Source organism: Empidonax traillii, unplaced genomic scaffold, assembly GCF_003031625.1.
Source record: "Empidonax traillii isolate 1590-97213 ecotype Southwest subspecies unplaced genomic scaffold, ASM303162v1 scaffold52:size1600334, whole genome shotgun sequence".
Lineage (NCBI taxonomy): Eukaryota > Metazoa > Chordata > Aves > Passeriformes > Tyrannidae > Empidonax > Empidonax traillii.
In genome coordinates, this window is record NW_020955245.1 from 921,928 (window position 1) to 935,665 (window position 13,738).

Sequence of the window (13,738 nt, forward strand, 5' to 3'; positions counted from 1 at the left end):
GCGCGGTCGGGCGGCGGCGCCGCTGCCCCGGAAGCGGCCGCGGGCGGGCGGGCGGAGCGCGCAGGGCGGAAGCGCCGCGGCGGCTGCAGGGACGGACCGGCCACGGCCCCGCTCCCGCTCCCGCTCCGCCACCCGCCATGGGCACCCGCGACGACGAGTACGACTATCTGTTCAAAGGTGAGGCGGCCCCTGTGGGGCTCTCCGCGTGGGGGCAGCGCCGCGGGCACCGCTCGGGGGTTCCCCCGCGGCCCGCAGTGCCCCGTCCGGGCGAGTCTGGGTGGCGGGGCTGTGTGGGTGCCCGGGCAGGGCTGGGCAGCGGGGCTGTGTCGGTGCCCGGGCATGGGCTGGGCAGGGCAGGCGGCGGGCTGGCGAGCACAGATCGCCGGGGAGGATGCCCGGGGGCGATAAGGACTCCTCAAGGTTGATAAAGCCTCTCTCCGGCTGTTGAACGGGGCTGCGGAGGGGGTAGGATGCGCTCGGCCTCGGTAATGATGCACTAATTTAATAAAGAGCGAGATCTGCTGCCTTCTGCGTTCTGAGCCCTTGGCGAGGGGTGAATGTACCTGCTGTTCCACGCCCAGTGATTGGGGGAGCACAGAATCCTGGAATGGTTTGGGTGGGAAGGGACCTTAAATCCCATCGCGTTCCACCCCCTGCCATGGGCAGGGACACCTTTCACTATCCCAGGTTGCTCCAACCCGGCCTGGATCTCCCACTCTGTCCTGGCTCTCAGCAGAGAAGGGCAGGAATTCCTTGTTTTCCAGGGCTGATGTCCCTTCACTCTGCCGTACAGCAGCAAGTTGGGTTAAAATGTTGCAGATTGTAGTTAAACACTCAATTTCCACTCCCTGCAGGGTAAAACGCCACCCCTGCTGTCCAGGTTCATACAGCACGCTGTGAAACGTGTGCAGAAGTGCTGATGGTTTGGAAATTCACTGTCCAATTTTTTTTTTTTAAGCCCTCCTGTAAAAGCAAGCAAAGTACTGTAAACTTGTTTGATGTGGTGTGGTGTTGCTAATTTGAATTTAGGGTTTAGAGCATTGCTTGTTGTGGTGGTGAGAGACCCTGTGCTTATCATCATGAAGGTAAAGGAAAACATCAGGGTTTGTTTTTTTTCCCCTGTACCGTTAAGCTTCTGTCATAACTTTGAGTAATTGTTTTTGGGTTGGTTTTGTTGTTTTTTATTTGTTTGTTACCTGCTTTATCCAATTGCATGTGGAAAGTGGTGTTATTTCCAGCTACAGATCAGCTGTCTGTACTGTATTAAAATCAAATCAGGAAGTTCCAGAAGGACCTTTTTTCTCAGCTTGCAGCACTGGCAAGGGCCTTGCTGAGCAGTGGTTTAATCATATCCAGCAGCCTCATTTCAGAACTTGTGTTCAGCTTATAGCAACCTTTGAGTTGCTCTTACTTGTTCCTGCAGTTCTGCCAGTGGGCTTGTAATTAATGTTTTAGCTGTGAAAGACTGAGAATATCGGCGAGTTTTTTGGCAGAGCTCCTATCTTTTATTAAACCTCCTTGGATCCAGTTACAGGGAGAAGTTCAGAGCTGGTTTATTTGATTGCCTCTCCTAAAGCTTTTTCTGTTTAGCCTGGTTCATAGAAGCTGTTGGGAGAGCAGGGAATGCTGTGGAAATGCTCTTGTGAGGATGAGCCATTTGGGTTTTGCAGAGCCAAAGTGGACCTCGGGAAGTTGATGCAATGTCACATAACTGGGGTTAACGGGGCAGCTGAAATAACATAAAAATGCAGGGTAATACAAATCCTGGAAACTTCTGTAACTTCCCAGAGGTGATGGTGGTTCTAAACAAGCTGTCACCACCTCTGGAATGATCTCAGAAGTATTGCAAGTAGGTCTGTGAGTGGAATGTCTCCTTACCAGGCACTGGTCAAAGAGGCAAGGGGTAGGTAAACACTCCTGCAAAAGGAAATGGGAACTCAGGGGGAACGTTAGGTCAGTGTTTGAATTTGAGACATGAACATCTTGGGAACGGAGGGGAAATGCAGATAGGACAAGCATTTTCATTTGGAAAGGGGTATTGTAGAATTAAAGAGATGGAGAAAGGCGTCGAAATAATCAGAAGAGTGACCTAATGGATTCACAGCCCTTATAGTGAAGTGATGTACAGCTTGATCAAAATCAAAAGAGTGAGTGAGAAGGACAAGTAGGGAAAGTATCTCCTGTTTGTCATAATTTCTCTGGATACCTGTAATGCTTCTGTCACTGGGCAGTGGGTGAAAGCAGAAGGACAAAGCCCCACAGGTGTATATGCAAATTGTGGAGTGGTGCATTGCCATAAATACTGTAAATTAAACTGAAAGCCTGCACAGACCTACAGAGGAAGAACAGTGTTGGCTGGGGCATTTCGGTGTGATGGCAAGCCTGAAGGTCTTGCTTGTTTGAAGAGGAAGAGCTGGCTGGGACAGAGATTAGACTGTCCTGTCACACAGAATGTTTCTTGGACACCAGTTCTTGATGGCCAGACTGTGGGTGTGGGTCCTTTGGTCTGTCAGGACAATTAATCCAGTAGGACAGTTCTTCTGGGTTTATGAACACGTTACAAAATACCCTTCTCCCGACTCTGTTGCAACACTTCAGCACAAAGTAAAGCTTCAGCTTGACTTGAAAAGACAATTGCTGTTAAATTCTTCTTGTCCAGCTGCATGTCTTTGTGTTCTTCCCTGCTTTTGGGGGTTTGGTTGAGAGCAGTGCCTGCTGTTCCCAGCACTGCCCTTGAGGAAACACAAGGCCTGTGAAGTGCAGTTTGTAGAAATCTTACTCTGATTTTAACAGGAGGAAAATAGAATGGTAATATAAGGACATTGCTTAATTACTTAAGCGTGGCTTAAATACAGGAACTTTTTTATCCTTTTGATCAATGTGCTTGCAGTAATGAGTAGTTGTCACAGGAACCCTCACTTGCAGAAGTCTCAAACAACCCCTACCCCAAAGGGCCTTTGAGAGGCCAGTTCTCTGTGGGGTAGAAAAGGGGTGAATAGAACGGGGGCACAGCTGAGGAGGGAGATTAACACAAGTCAGGACCATGTTGGGTTTATCCCCAGCTGCCTGCAGGGTGTAGAATCAAATCACCTTATCCACGTTTCCTTTAAACTCCAGCTGAAGTGGGCAGGACCAGGTTCATCAGCAGGTTCTTCTGGGATCATAAAGACATGTCCAAGCTTTTTATTGGTGTGTCTCTTTATAGCACAGCTCAGTGCAGAGACAAGTGGGCTTAGACACCGTAATTCCCTGGTGCTGGTGGACATGTCTCATATTGTGTACTGTGTGACTTGTGTAGTAACTGTTAGCATAGACAGCACAAGCCAGTGCTGCTGGACTTTATTTTCAACCTGATTACTTTGTCAGTAGCATATTTCATGAGATAATTTAAGTATTTTCTGCAAATTTTTAAGTAAAAGGTTTAACAGAAGTAAAAATTGGGTGAGTGAGCTGGAATGTTGGTGAAAAATTAATAATCCTTCCTCGACATAGTTCTCTAAATTGCTTCTCATGCAGCTTGGGAAATTGAATTCTTATTTTGGTCTTCTACAGAAATAAAACTGGAATTACAGAGTGAAATTTTTACAGTAGTGTGGACTTCATAATCTTTTTTTTTCCATTTTTTTTCTCTCCAACAAATGTTTGCATGTTTGTCCTAAACCTTTGGAGTAGCAACTGCTACCAAGCTGAATACATTGATTTTAAGCACATGGTTGCAAGTATTGAACTGTCCCGTCACTAAACCAGTCACTTGGGCTGGGAGATCACTTCCATGGCTTTCAGATGTGCCAATACCATCTCCCTCGGCTGTGCAGCTTCCTAAGGTGCTGCTCCCGTGAGGGAAGTGCTGGTCCAGAGCAGGTTATTGATGGATTTCAGGACTGGATCTTGTGGCTTAACTTGCTCAAACGTTTCCTCCAGACCTTCCTCCTCCCAGTGCTGATGTAGCGAAGGAATTTGCTGATGAGGCAAGTTGGGTGGGACAGGGACAGTCAGAGTGTGTGCTGATGATGACTGCAGTCCTCCAGAGGAGCTGGGATTCGGGATGTGAGGTTTTAAGGCCTGGGGACTCGTAGGAGTTTTGGCGAAGTAAAACTTTGCCAGCTTAGAGCTGAACAATTAGGTCTGACCACAGGGCAGACTGAGCCATCGAGGAGAAATGGTCAGGAAAACTAATTCCAGCTCCAGGTGTGCCTAGTAGAGGTGGAAGCATTCAAATCCCTTTGTGCAGTTCTCATTGTGTGGGAAAGAAGTGGAAAAACGTGTAGAGAAGGTGTCTGGGGAAATGGGCAATGTGTTTATGTGGAACTGTTGGACAAGTTGGCTTGTTTAGCAAACGCAGCAAAGCCCAGAGAAGATGTGGTTGCTTTCTGTAAATACCCCGGTGAAAACACCACTGGGAGGGGACTCTAAAAGCTAATGGATGATGCTGGCACATGGACACCACTAATTCCTCCTGAAAATTAGAAGGCAATTTCTAACCATTAGGAGTGTCTGCAAGAAAAGCCCAATAAAAGGGTGTGTGCAGGAACAATTAGCTTTATCATGTCCTAGAAAAAGTAATTTCCCTTCCAGAAAAACTGTTTGCCTGGGATAGTTGGAATGGGACTCGGCCATCCAGGGTCATTCCTATTGCATTTCTATGCTGGGAATGTAATACCTGCGAGCACTGGGTACTGAAAAATATCAAAATGAAGTGGTTTGATAAGGAAAGCAAAACTGCAATGAGTAACACAATCTGAGTGGCTGTTAAAGCTGTTTCACTTCATAATTGTATTTAAAGAGTGATACTTGCCCAGACTGGCAGAAATGCAAAAAGTGTGAGGAGTCTGAGGCGCCTGCTGACATTCCAAGCTGTTCTTGTGCCCGTAGTCAAGAGGAGCTGCAGTGGCCCAATTAAGCAGAGGAAATAGCTGACTTCAAGGAGGAAAGTATTATTTTCCCCTTTTAATTGGGACACGTTAATCTGGTGCTGGAAACCATTCAGAGCATAAGCAGCGTGGGATTCAGAGGAGGTAAGGAAAAAAACCTGGCAGGGGAATCAGTGGGGTCCATCTACCAAGTGACTTGAAGGCGGGGTTTGCACTGAACGGTAACAAATATGTTCGAGGGGATATTTAACAGGTATATGATGCATCCTACTGGGAGAAGGAAATGATGGATGTGGATTGTTTTCCTTGCTCAGAGAAGTCTCTGGATGCTGCCAGAGCTGGTGCTGAGTGTTGCAAGGACTGAGGTGTGTGAAGGGAGCTCACAACATTTGTGTGTAACACGTCCCAGTGATTACAAACATGATGTCATCTAAACCCGTGGCCCAAACCTGCCAAAATAGTGCTGGAGAACTTACTGGCCAGCGGAGGAGGAGAGCCACGGCTGTTTGCCAGGGGTGGTGACGCAATCCCTGCCCTGTCCCCTGCCCCGGGTTTATCACGATTCGGCATCTCCGGTGCCAGCAGAGCTGCTCAGCAGTGTCGGGGCAGCCACAGGAGCTGACCTGGCACAGGAAAGCTGACTCCTGTTTGCATTCAGAACGGGTTGCCACCTACCTGCACTTGTGATCTTCCTAAACAGAAGTGGTTAACAGAGCCACTCTGCTTTATGCAAGTTCAGAGCTTGGCTGGCTGTGTGCTGAGTCAGCTGGCAGGGGAAGCTGGGAAGATGTTTATTCTGATGAAGTACTCCGCACAAGGCCTTTTGAAGCCAGTGTTTGCTGCAATTTTCATTTATGGGGGGGGAGTTTAAAAGGTGCTGCTCTGCCCTTCCAGTCAGAGCAAAGTCCCATTTGCCAGAATTGCTCTGCATTATTTAAGCAGGAGCTGGTGTGCCCAGGGCTGCAGCAGCAGATGGGAATGTTTGCACTGCTAGACTGAGCTCCACGGGGGGGGGTTTCTCATGTGATTGAATGTGTTTGGTGCACTCATTGCTCTGTTGCACCACACAGAATCTTGAACGCTGTGTTGTGGTGTCTCAGCTGTTAATGATGTGTGTTACTAACCCAGTATTTGTTTTTTTCCTAAACAAGCAAAGCCACAACATTTTTTTGTGTCACCTGAGCGTGCACTTCTTTTGCTTGGGCTGGTATTGATTCACTGCTGAACTTAGTTATCAGCCTTTCCTCTCAGGGACTTTATCCTCTTTTTCTTCCCTTCACCCCTGGTTTGGTGCCTTATCTTTGTTTAAGGGCAGAAGATCAGCCTGAGAGGCTCCTGCTGGTGTGACTCAGGTTGTGAACGCGTTTCATCCAGTGCTCTGCATCTTGGGACTGAGTTTTAAGTTACATTTAACCTTGCACCTTTCAACCAGCATTACAGGTTATTGCAGCGAATCCTCATGACTGTTCTCCCTGAAGGAACTGGACTTTAACCCTTCTGCCACTCTCATGTCGTGCTTAGCTGATTCCCTGCAATTAGTTTGCTTGGCACTGGTGCTGGGATGAGTCAGGCTGAGCCAGGGAAGGGTGTGGATGGTGGTTGAATCCCAGCAATCCCCCAGCAGTGTTTTAGAGCAGTGTTTTAGTTCCAGGCTCTGGCCTGATGTGTCCAGGAGCCACAGCAGCAGAGAGGGACTGCAGAAGGGCAGAGAGCTGTGGTTCAGCAAACATTTCCAACTGTCTCTCGGGGTGATGGTGGCCTTGGGGTTTCTTTGGTTTGGGGTTTTTTTTTTCACTAACAGATTTTTATGTGGTAAAGCAGAGTCTGCTGCTTGCCCTGCGTTCTGAACTTCTTCAGCAAAGCAGATTTCAGTTGCGTGGTTGTGGGGATTTTGTTTTGTTTTGTAATTCTGATGATGTTACAAGGATGTGAAATCCAACCAGTCCCCAACTTTTGCAGTGATAGCCTCCTATATCCTTCCTGGAAGAGGAATGTTCTTCCATCCATGCTGGGCAAATGTAACCAGTAAAAGTCCGGTCTATTGTGTGTTCAAAGTGCTGGTGAATGTGGCAGCTCTGGTTTTCCCAGGAATATGATCCATGGTGGTGTTGCCATTCTTTTCCTTCATGCTTCGTTCCCCGAAATAATTATTTATTGCAGGTGCTTGTCAATGCATCCTCCAGACCTGGAATGTGACCCTTATGCTGCTCTTGTCTTGCAGTTGTCCTCATCGGCGACTCCGGCGTGGGCAAGAGCAACCTCCTGTCCCGATTCACTCGCAATGAGTTCAACTTGGAAAGCAAGAGCACCATTGGGGTGGAGTTTGCAACGAGGAGCATTCAGGTGGATGGGAAGACAATAAAGGCTCAGATCTGGGACACTGCAGGGCAGGAGCGGTACCGGGCCATAACCTCAGCGTAAGTGGTCCCTGGCTAGCTGGGGAGATGCTTTTGCTGAGGAGGGGGATTTTGGGCCCTTCCGATTCCTCAGGAGCTGCAAACGGCGGGTGTTTGTGTTTTATCCACAGCCTGAGGTGGGAGGAAGGTTAAACGTTATTCAGCCCAGGAACCTGATCTAGTGTGTCCCTGCACAGACTGATTGACCGCTCTGTGCTCTCGTGACACATAACTGGGGGCATTTCAAGCCTAGAATTGCCAGAGCTTTGAGAGGCTCATTTCAATGCAAGTGAGTGATAAAGTAATATCAGTGTTCCTGGAGGTTTTATCGGTGGTAACCTAAGAACAGAAACACTCCTATAGCAGCCAGGAAAGACTGCTCACTTTGTGTGTGCTTGTTTAGTTGGAAAAAACCAGCGTAGCAAAAGCTGGATTTCAGTAGTTGTGGGGTGGGAGAACACAGCCTGCTTCTTTTTGAATGCATTACTGTGCCTCTCGGGCCCCAGAGTGGCCTTTTGTGAAGGGAGTAGATCACACTGACATTTTTATGATCCAGTGAGTCATTCGGTCTCTTTATCGCTCTGGGCCGTGCCCGTGCTGCACCCACGGCGATGGGTGGGGGAGACTTCCCAGGGGTGGATCAGGGGTGGAAGGTGACTGACTCCAGTTTCATTTTTGGGATGCAGGGTTCTCCCCAAAAAACATGGGCTTTGAGACCCTGAGCTGTCCTGTGGGGTAACCCCGTCAGGCTGTTTTTGTGCAGCTCAGTGACAGCCATTTCCCAGCAACCTGTCCCTTCTGACCCCGCTGCCGTTGCTCTCCCACGCTGCTCCCCTCAGGTACTACCGCGGGGCCGTGGGGGCCCTGCTGGTGTACGACATCGCCAAGCACCTGACCTACGAGAACGTGGAGCGGTGGCTGAAGGAGCTGCGGGACCACGCCGACAGCAACATCGTCATCATGCTCGTGGGCAACAAGAGCGACCTGCGCCACCTCCGGGCTGTCCCCACCGACGAGGCCAGAGCCTTTGCGGGTGGGTGAACTCAGAGTCGCTTCCCTAATGCTGGCTGGGGATCTGCCTGCCCGCCCCTGGACGTGTCAATGTGCTGGTGGGAGGGAAGAAACTGCTGCTGGTCGTGTCCCTCGGTGTCACACGGCTGATTCAGACCTTGTAGAACATGCATGTCGATTCAAGAAGCAGCCAGAGGCACTTGGTGATTTTAAAGCGGAGTTATTCTCTTGCCTGTGCACTGCTTCTCCCACAGAAACCTTGCCTGTGGCTGCAGGTTTGAGTTTCTCATGTGGTGGCAGCTTTGCTCCTGTGCCTTCAGTGCCCCAGCTTGATCTGCAGCCCCACACGGGAACCGTGGCTGAACAGGCTGTCATTAAACTGGTTTTGTGACTCTTGGTGCACAGTTAAGGTCTGTGAACAATAATTCTGGTTTCTGTAAATCTTGCCTTGGTTTAGGCCCGGTTTCTTTCCTCCAGGATTTCTCATATTAAGGCTTGCTGTAGCTGCAGTGGCAGAGTTTGTGGCCAGTGAGGATTCCTGCCTGCAGCTGGAGGAGTGTCATTCCCCTCCCTGTTAAATAAGCTGCTGTGACACACTAGGTGGGAGGTGGAGAGACTTGATGAGGTTAAAGAAAATCCAGGAAACTTCCTCACACAATTCTTGAAACTGTAACAGATTCTCCCTTTCAGGGGTGCAGGAAGTTGTGCCTTAAAGTAACACAGCACTGGGCTGATCCCTGTGCTTGGGGGTGGGTGTAAATTCTGTTGTCGGGTGTTGGGTGGGGTCACTTTCGGATCACCTGAAGGGGAAAACCCCACAACTTGTTATGCTTTCTCTTGATACCTGCGTGTCTCATCAGGAGCACTACAAATATTGTTTGGCTCAGAAGCTTCTCCAGATGGGGAGCAGATGTATGATGTGCCTCTCTAATTATAGTATTTCTGTCCACACAGAGAAGAATGGTTTGTCATTCATCGAGACGTCTGCTTTAGACTCTACAAACGTGGAAGCAGCTTTCCAGACTATTCTGACAGGTGAGTCATCCACTGCTTTGTGTTTCAAGGGGGGAAGGGCAGAAGGCTGCTCAGATATGATGCAAATGTGCCTTTCTTTGCCTGTAAAGTGTTTAAAATTTTGCTATTCAATCACTCTTCATTAGCCCTAAGATTTGGAGTCCAGTTTCAAAGTGTTGCAGTCGAAGGGCCAGCCTTGAATTTGGCAATGAATCCTCATTCACTTTGATCTGCCCCCGGTTTCTGGTCAGCCTGGTTTGTGTTTCAGCTTCCATCTCCCATTACAGGGAGTGCCCACAGGAGGGAATTGTCTCATGCAGGCATCAAGTTAGAACAGCCATTGTTTAGAAAGGAGAGGTGAGTTTAGCTTGGCTCCATCTTTCATGGTGCCCGTAGCACTTGCCAGGGGAGAAGGGATGAAAGAGCAGAGATCCTTCCTTGGAGACACAGCGACTCCTGAGCTGCAGGGTAGTTGCTGTCATTGCATTTAATAGTCCTGCCTGGACTTCTGGCCCGTGAAACATGGGACAGCAGTGAGTGCTGCATTTTTTATGCTCTGTGGAGAAAGTACTTCCTTTTTGTTTCAAGCCTTGTTTAGTTAGGCAGAACTTGTTAAGATTCTGAGGCACTCAGCTACGACAACGTGGGGGAGCTTAATTTAACCCTGGCTTATAAAGGCCGGGGTAGGAATTCACAAATTGGTGTGGAAATCACTGGCTGTCACGGGACTTTTGGGCTGCCCCCTGCCAGCTGTAGCCAGGGCACAGTGGCACACAGTGGCCTGTGTGGGTTTGGAGCTTTCATCGTTCCCAGCTCTGGCAAACACCCCTATAAATCTGCAGTCTGAGTTTTCAAACATCTGAGACGCTCCTCTGGTTGTGACTCTGTTCTAGCTGGGCCAGGCAGTCTCTCTGTTTTCTCTGAGTGCCTACAACATGTTTTCCAGTTGCAAATTTAAACTCCCTGTTTCCCAATGTGGCATGTGCCAGGATACATGATCTGCTTGGTGTGAGCAGATCTGACCTATAACTGTGTGTCTGTTAATCAGGTCCTGTTGCTGTGACGTTGGCACCTTGCTAGGTTTGAATTTGCTTTCCTCTTTGCCAGCTAATTGAGACATTCTTTTAAAACCACACCGAGAAGGGCTTGGTAGCAATACTGGAAAATAGGGGTGAGGATAGAGCTAGAAAGCTATTTTCTGCTGTAAAAATACAAAGTCTGCAGCATTTCTTCAGTTGTTTGAAATACTTTATGGACAGCCTAGCACTGGAGAGAGGTGTTAGGCTGCTGGGGTATTAGCTGCCTGTGTCCATCTGTTTCTTGTCTTATCCTTGGTTGTGAGAGGCCTCCAACAGTTCTGATTCTGTTGTGTTTTTACAGTGGGTTCCTAAGTGCTCCTGTGCAGACACCAGCCAAAAGTGTAGATGAATAAAGAACTTTTTTTTTTCCTCTTCAGTTCAGCCACGTGGTTCCCTTTTAACTTCAGGGTAGTCATTTGGTTGTTATTCAGTGTTGCACAAATTGAAAAAGACAAAGAGAGAAGTTGTGTGAGTTTAGACAGTGACTCCCTCCATGACTAACTGCCAGTGCCATCAGAGGGTGGGTGAGTAAGGAGTGGCTTTTGGGATGCCTGCTGCATCTCCTGATTTCTGCACCTACCCAAAGGCAGCCCTGTCACCAGTGCACATGGATTTTCCAGTAGAAGGACACTGCTCACTTAGAACTGCTAAAACCTGAGGCTTCTTCCTTCGTGCCTGTGTCCTTGGTGTCCCTTCTCTCAGGAGCCCCCAGGCTTTGAGGTCGGGTTCTGGCTGTGTGTCATGCAGAACTAACAGCCTTGCTGCTTCTCCTGTTTGCAGAGGGGACTGGGGGCTCTCAGATGCAGGTTAGTTAATTAACTTTCATACACCAGCACTAACAAAACAGCATTAAGTATATCAGGCAGTGTTTGTTCCCTCCCAAGGCTGTCCCAGCCAGTATTAACTGGTCACCTGGCTGTGCCCATCTGCTGTTGGACTGTTATGTTCTCTGAGTGATGCTGAGGAGGTGGAAGGTTCCCGGTGTGCCCTGAGCTTCTGCTGCTTCCCTCAAAGCCGTGTGATGCTCAGAGGATGCACTGCTGTTGCCATGGGGAGCAGTTCACCTCCAGGGCACAGCCTGGGCTGGGCTATATCTCTCCTCACATGCTTCCAGCAGTACCTTTTATTCCAGAGGTTAGTTTGGATTCTAATTGGGGAAGGTTTGATTTGATTTTTTTTTTCCCCATGGTTTAATATTTCTATAAGCATTTTTCTGTAATGGGTAAGCAATGATTAAAACTTGTCCTCAGAGGACTCTGACAGGTTGCCAAGGCTGTTGTTGGTTTTCCATGGATGTCAGAGTGCCCTGAATGTTGCTGTGAGACTGTTTAGGGCAAAGAGCTCTTGGGCCTGTGGACAGGACCCCTGTTCAGGAGGGGTCAGTTCAGCTGTGCTGGCAGAAACACTTGTGATTAGTGGGCATGTGGCTCTCTCCAGACAGGAGCTGCTGTTCCAGGGAGATAAAAGGATGAAGTAAATGGTGCCTCAGCAGCAGGTCGGCTCCATCTGGGCTGTGACTGTCCTGCCAGTGAACTCCTCGATAACACTTCACAGCTGCTTTTCGCTGTTAATGGCTTGCTCCGAGGAAAGAGGGGAGCAGCCATCTGAGGAATGTGGTTTTTGGAGCTTCAGGTGGAAGAAGGGATAAAAGCTCTTCTTCCCTCTCCCAATATTAGAGAGAACTTTTAGAGGGCTTATATAGTACATTTAGTGGGCTTCCTGTCCTGCTGTGGATTCCAGATGAGGTTTTGGGGACCTTTCCTGTCAGTGGCTTAGAGTAATGGTCCCTATCCAGATTCTTCTGTTCCAAGATGTGTAGCCTGCGAGGGCTGATTGTTGTGCACACAAAGCTGCTTTGTATCATCTGGCAAACAGGAGAGACTGGTATTATGATCCCAGCCACTCTGAGCATTCCCATCAGGTTAAAGCATCCTGAGAGTAAACTGGAGCCTGCCTGGCTCTGGGCTGTCTCTGTTCCCCCACTGCACTCTGCTGTGCTTTCATCTCTAAGGAATCCCGTCACCAAGGAAACAACATCAGAGAATTTACATCAAAAAATCGAGGGGTTTCCTCTTTTGTTTCCTCTGTACACCTGAAAATGAACGAAACCCCTCCCGAGTGCAGGCTGAGCAGCTGAGGACTGGCCTGGGCAATCCCTTTTTCCCAGCTCTCACAGTGCCAGGCCTGTCTCTCCCAGTCCCTCATTATGCAGTGGTGCATTCTGCTGAATGTGTCCTTAATAAGGTCTCATTCCCTCACTGAGCAGAGCCCAGAGTGCTGTGTCTTTATTAAAATCCTCCCATCTTCGTTAACCCTGCATGCAGTTCCAGTGGGGGCTTTGCTGCTGGGCATTTTGCCCCGGTGGGAGCAGCTTTGGGCTGTTCCCCCTCAGCTCTGGGTGGTGACAGTGCAGTCACCCAGGGAAAGGCAGGCTTTGGGATCTGGGCTGGGGCTGCACCAGTTTGCACTGCAGAGGAGGGAGCAACAAACTCGGGAGCGCTGGAAGGGGATTCACTGGCAGGGCTGCTGGAAGTGGGAATTGTGGGGATACGCTCCCAGAGTCGGAAGGGATAGAGCCTTTGTCAGTAATGGAATTGGTGCTGTTAAGATTGGTTTTAGGGCTCTGGGGCTGTTTGCTGAAGATCTTTGCTGTCAGATGAGGGTGTTGCACAGTGTCCCTGTGTGGCTTGCAGGGTGCAGGAAGTGCGTGACAGCTCCTTGTATGAACTTGTTCGGGAAGTTCTCCGGGAAACTGAGAGTTGCTGCTGCTGGAGGTGCTCCTGGAGAGTTCCCAGTAACAGAGGTGGCGAGAGGCTTTTCCTGTTGATTCAGAAAGGCCATTGTTCTGCTCCTGGAGGTGAACTGGCTGTCAGCCCTGGGCCGGGGCAGGGCAGTGGAGCACAAGGCTTGTCCTGAGGAGTGCGAGCAGATCCAGCTGTGCCCCTCCCACCTCACACACGGGCTCTCCAGGGCCAAGCTGATCCTTATCTGCACGTTCCCACACCGGGCTGCAGGGGACTCGAAAGGTCTGATTTCATGGGGGTCACTTCACTTGAGAATTGTTTGGCTCTTCGTTGGAGAGAAGAGTGAGCTCGAGGAAGGGTGATATCAGAAAATCCTCCTGCCTGTGCAGCTCCTGTCTGGTTGCCTCAGTGAGTTGATCTGCACTGAAAGCAGTGTGTGAAATCCACTGTTCTGAGCAGCCAGTCCCTGTCTGAGTCTGAGGTGTCGGTTTGGAGGCCCAGTTCTTTCCGAGGTAGATGTTACCTGTGCAGCCCATGAATCCAGCACAGTGTCAGTGAGGGATGTCCCTTTTGCCAGCAGTCCCATGGATGTGTGCCAGCCCTGCTCCTGCTCTTCCTGGGAG

General features: G+C 49.4%; 1 protein-coding gene across 3 annotated transcripts in view; it reads left to right on the forward strand.

The window, feature by feature from the left end:
- Positions 1-75: 75 nt before the first annotated feature.
- The window catches only part of RAB11A (RAB11A, member RAS oncogene family), a 21,390-nt gene continuing 7,727 nt past the window's right edge, over positions 76-13,738 (forward strand). For 2 of the 3 annotated variants that reach the window (XM_027879251.1, XM_027879250.1), the window contains exons 1-4: positions 76-177; positions 7,093-7,288; positions 8,107-8,300; positions 9,233-9,313. In XM_027879251.1, coding sequence (XP_027735052.1) covers positions 138-177; positions 7,093-7,288; positions 8,107-8,300; positions 9,233-9,313 — 511 coding nt within the window. In that variant the 5' untranslated portion in view covers positions 76-137. Of the gene's footprint in view, positions 178-7,092; positions 7,289-8,106; positions 8,301-9,232; positions 9,314-10,672; positions 10,746-13,738 lie in introns of those variants that run through there. The other variant, XM_027879253.1, reaches the window with a different exon arrangement.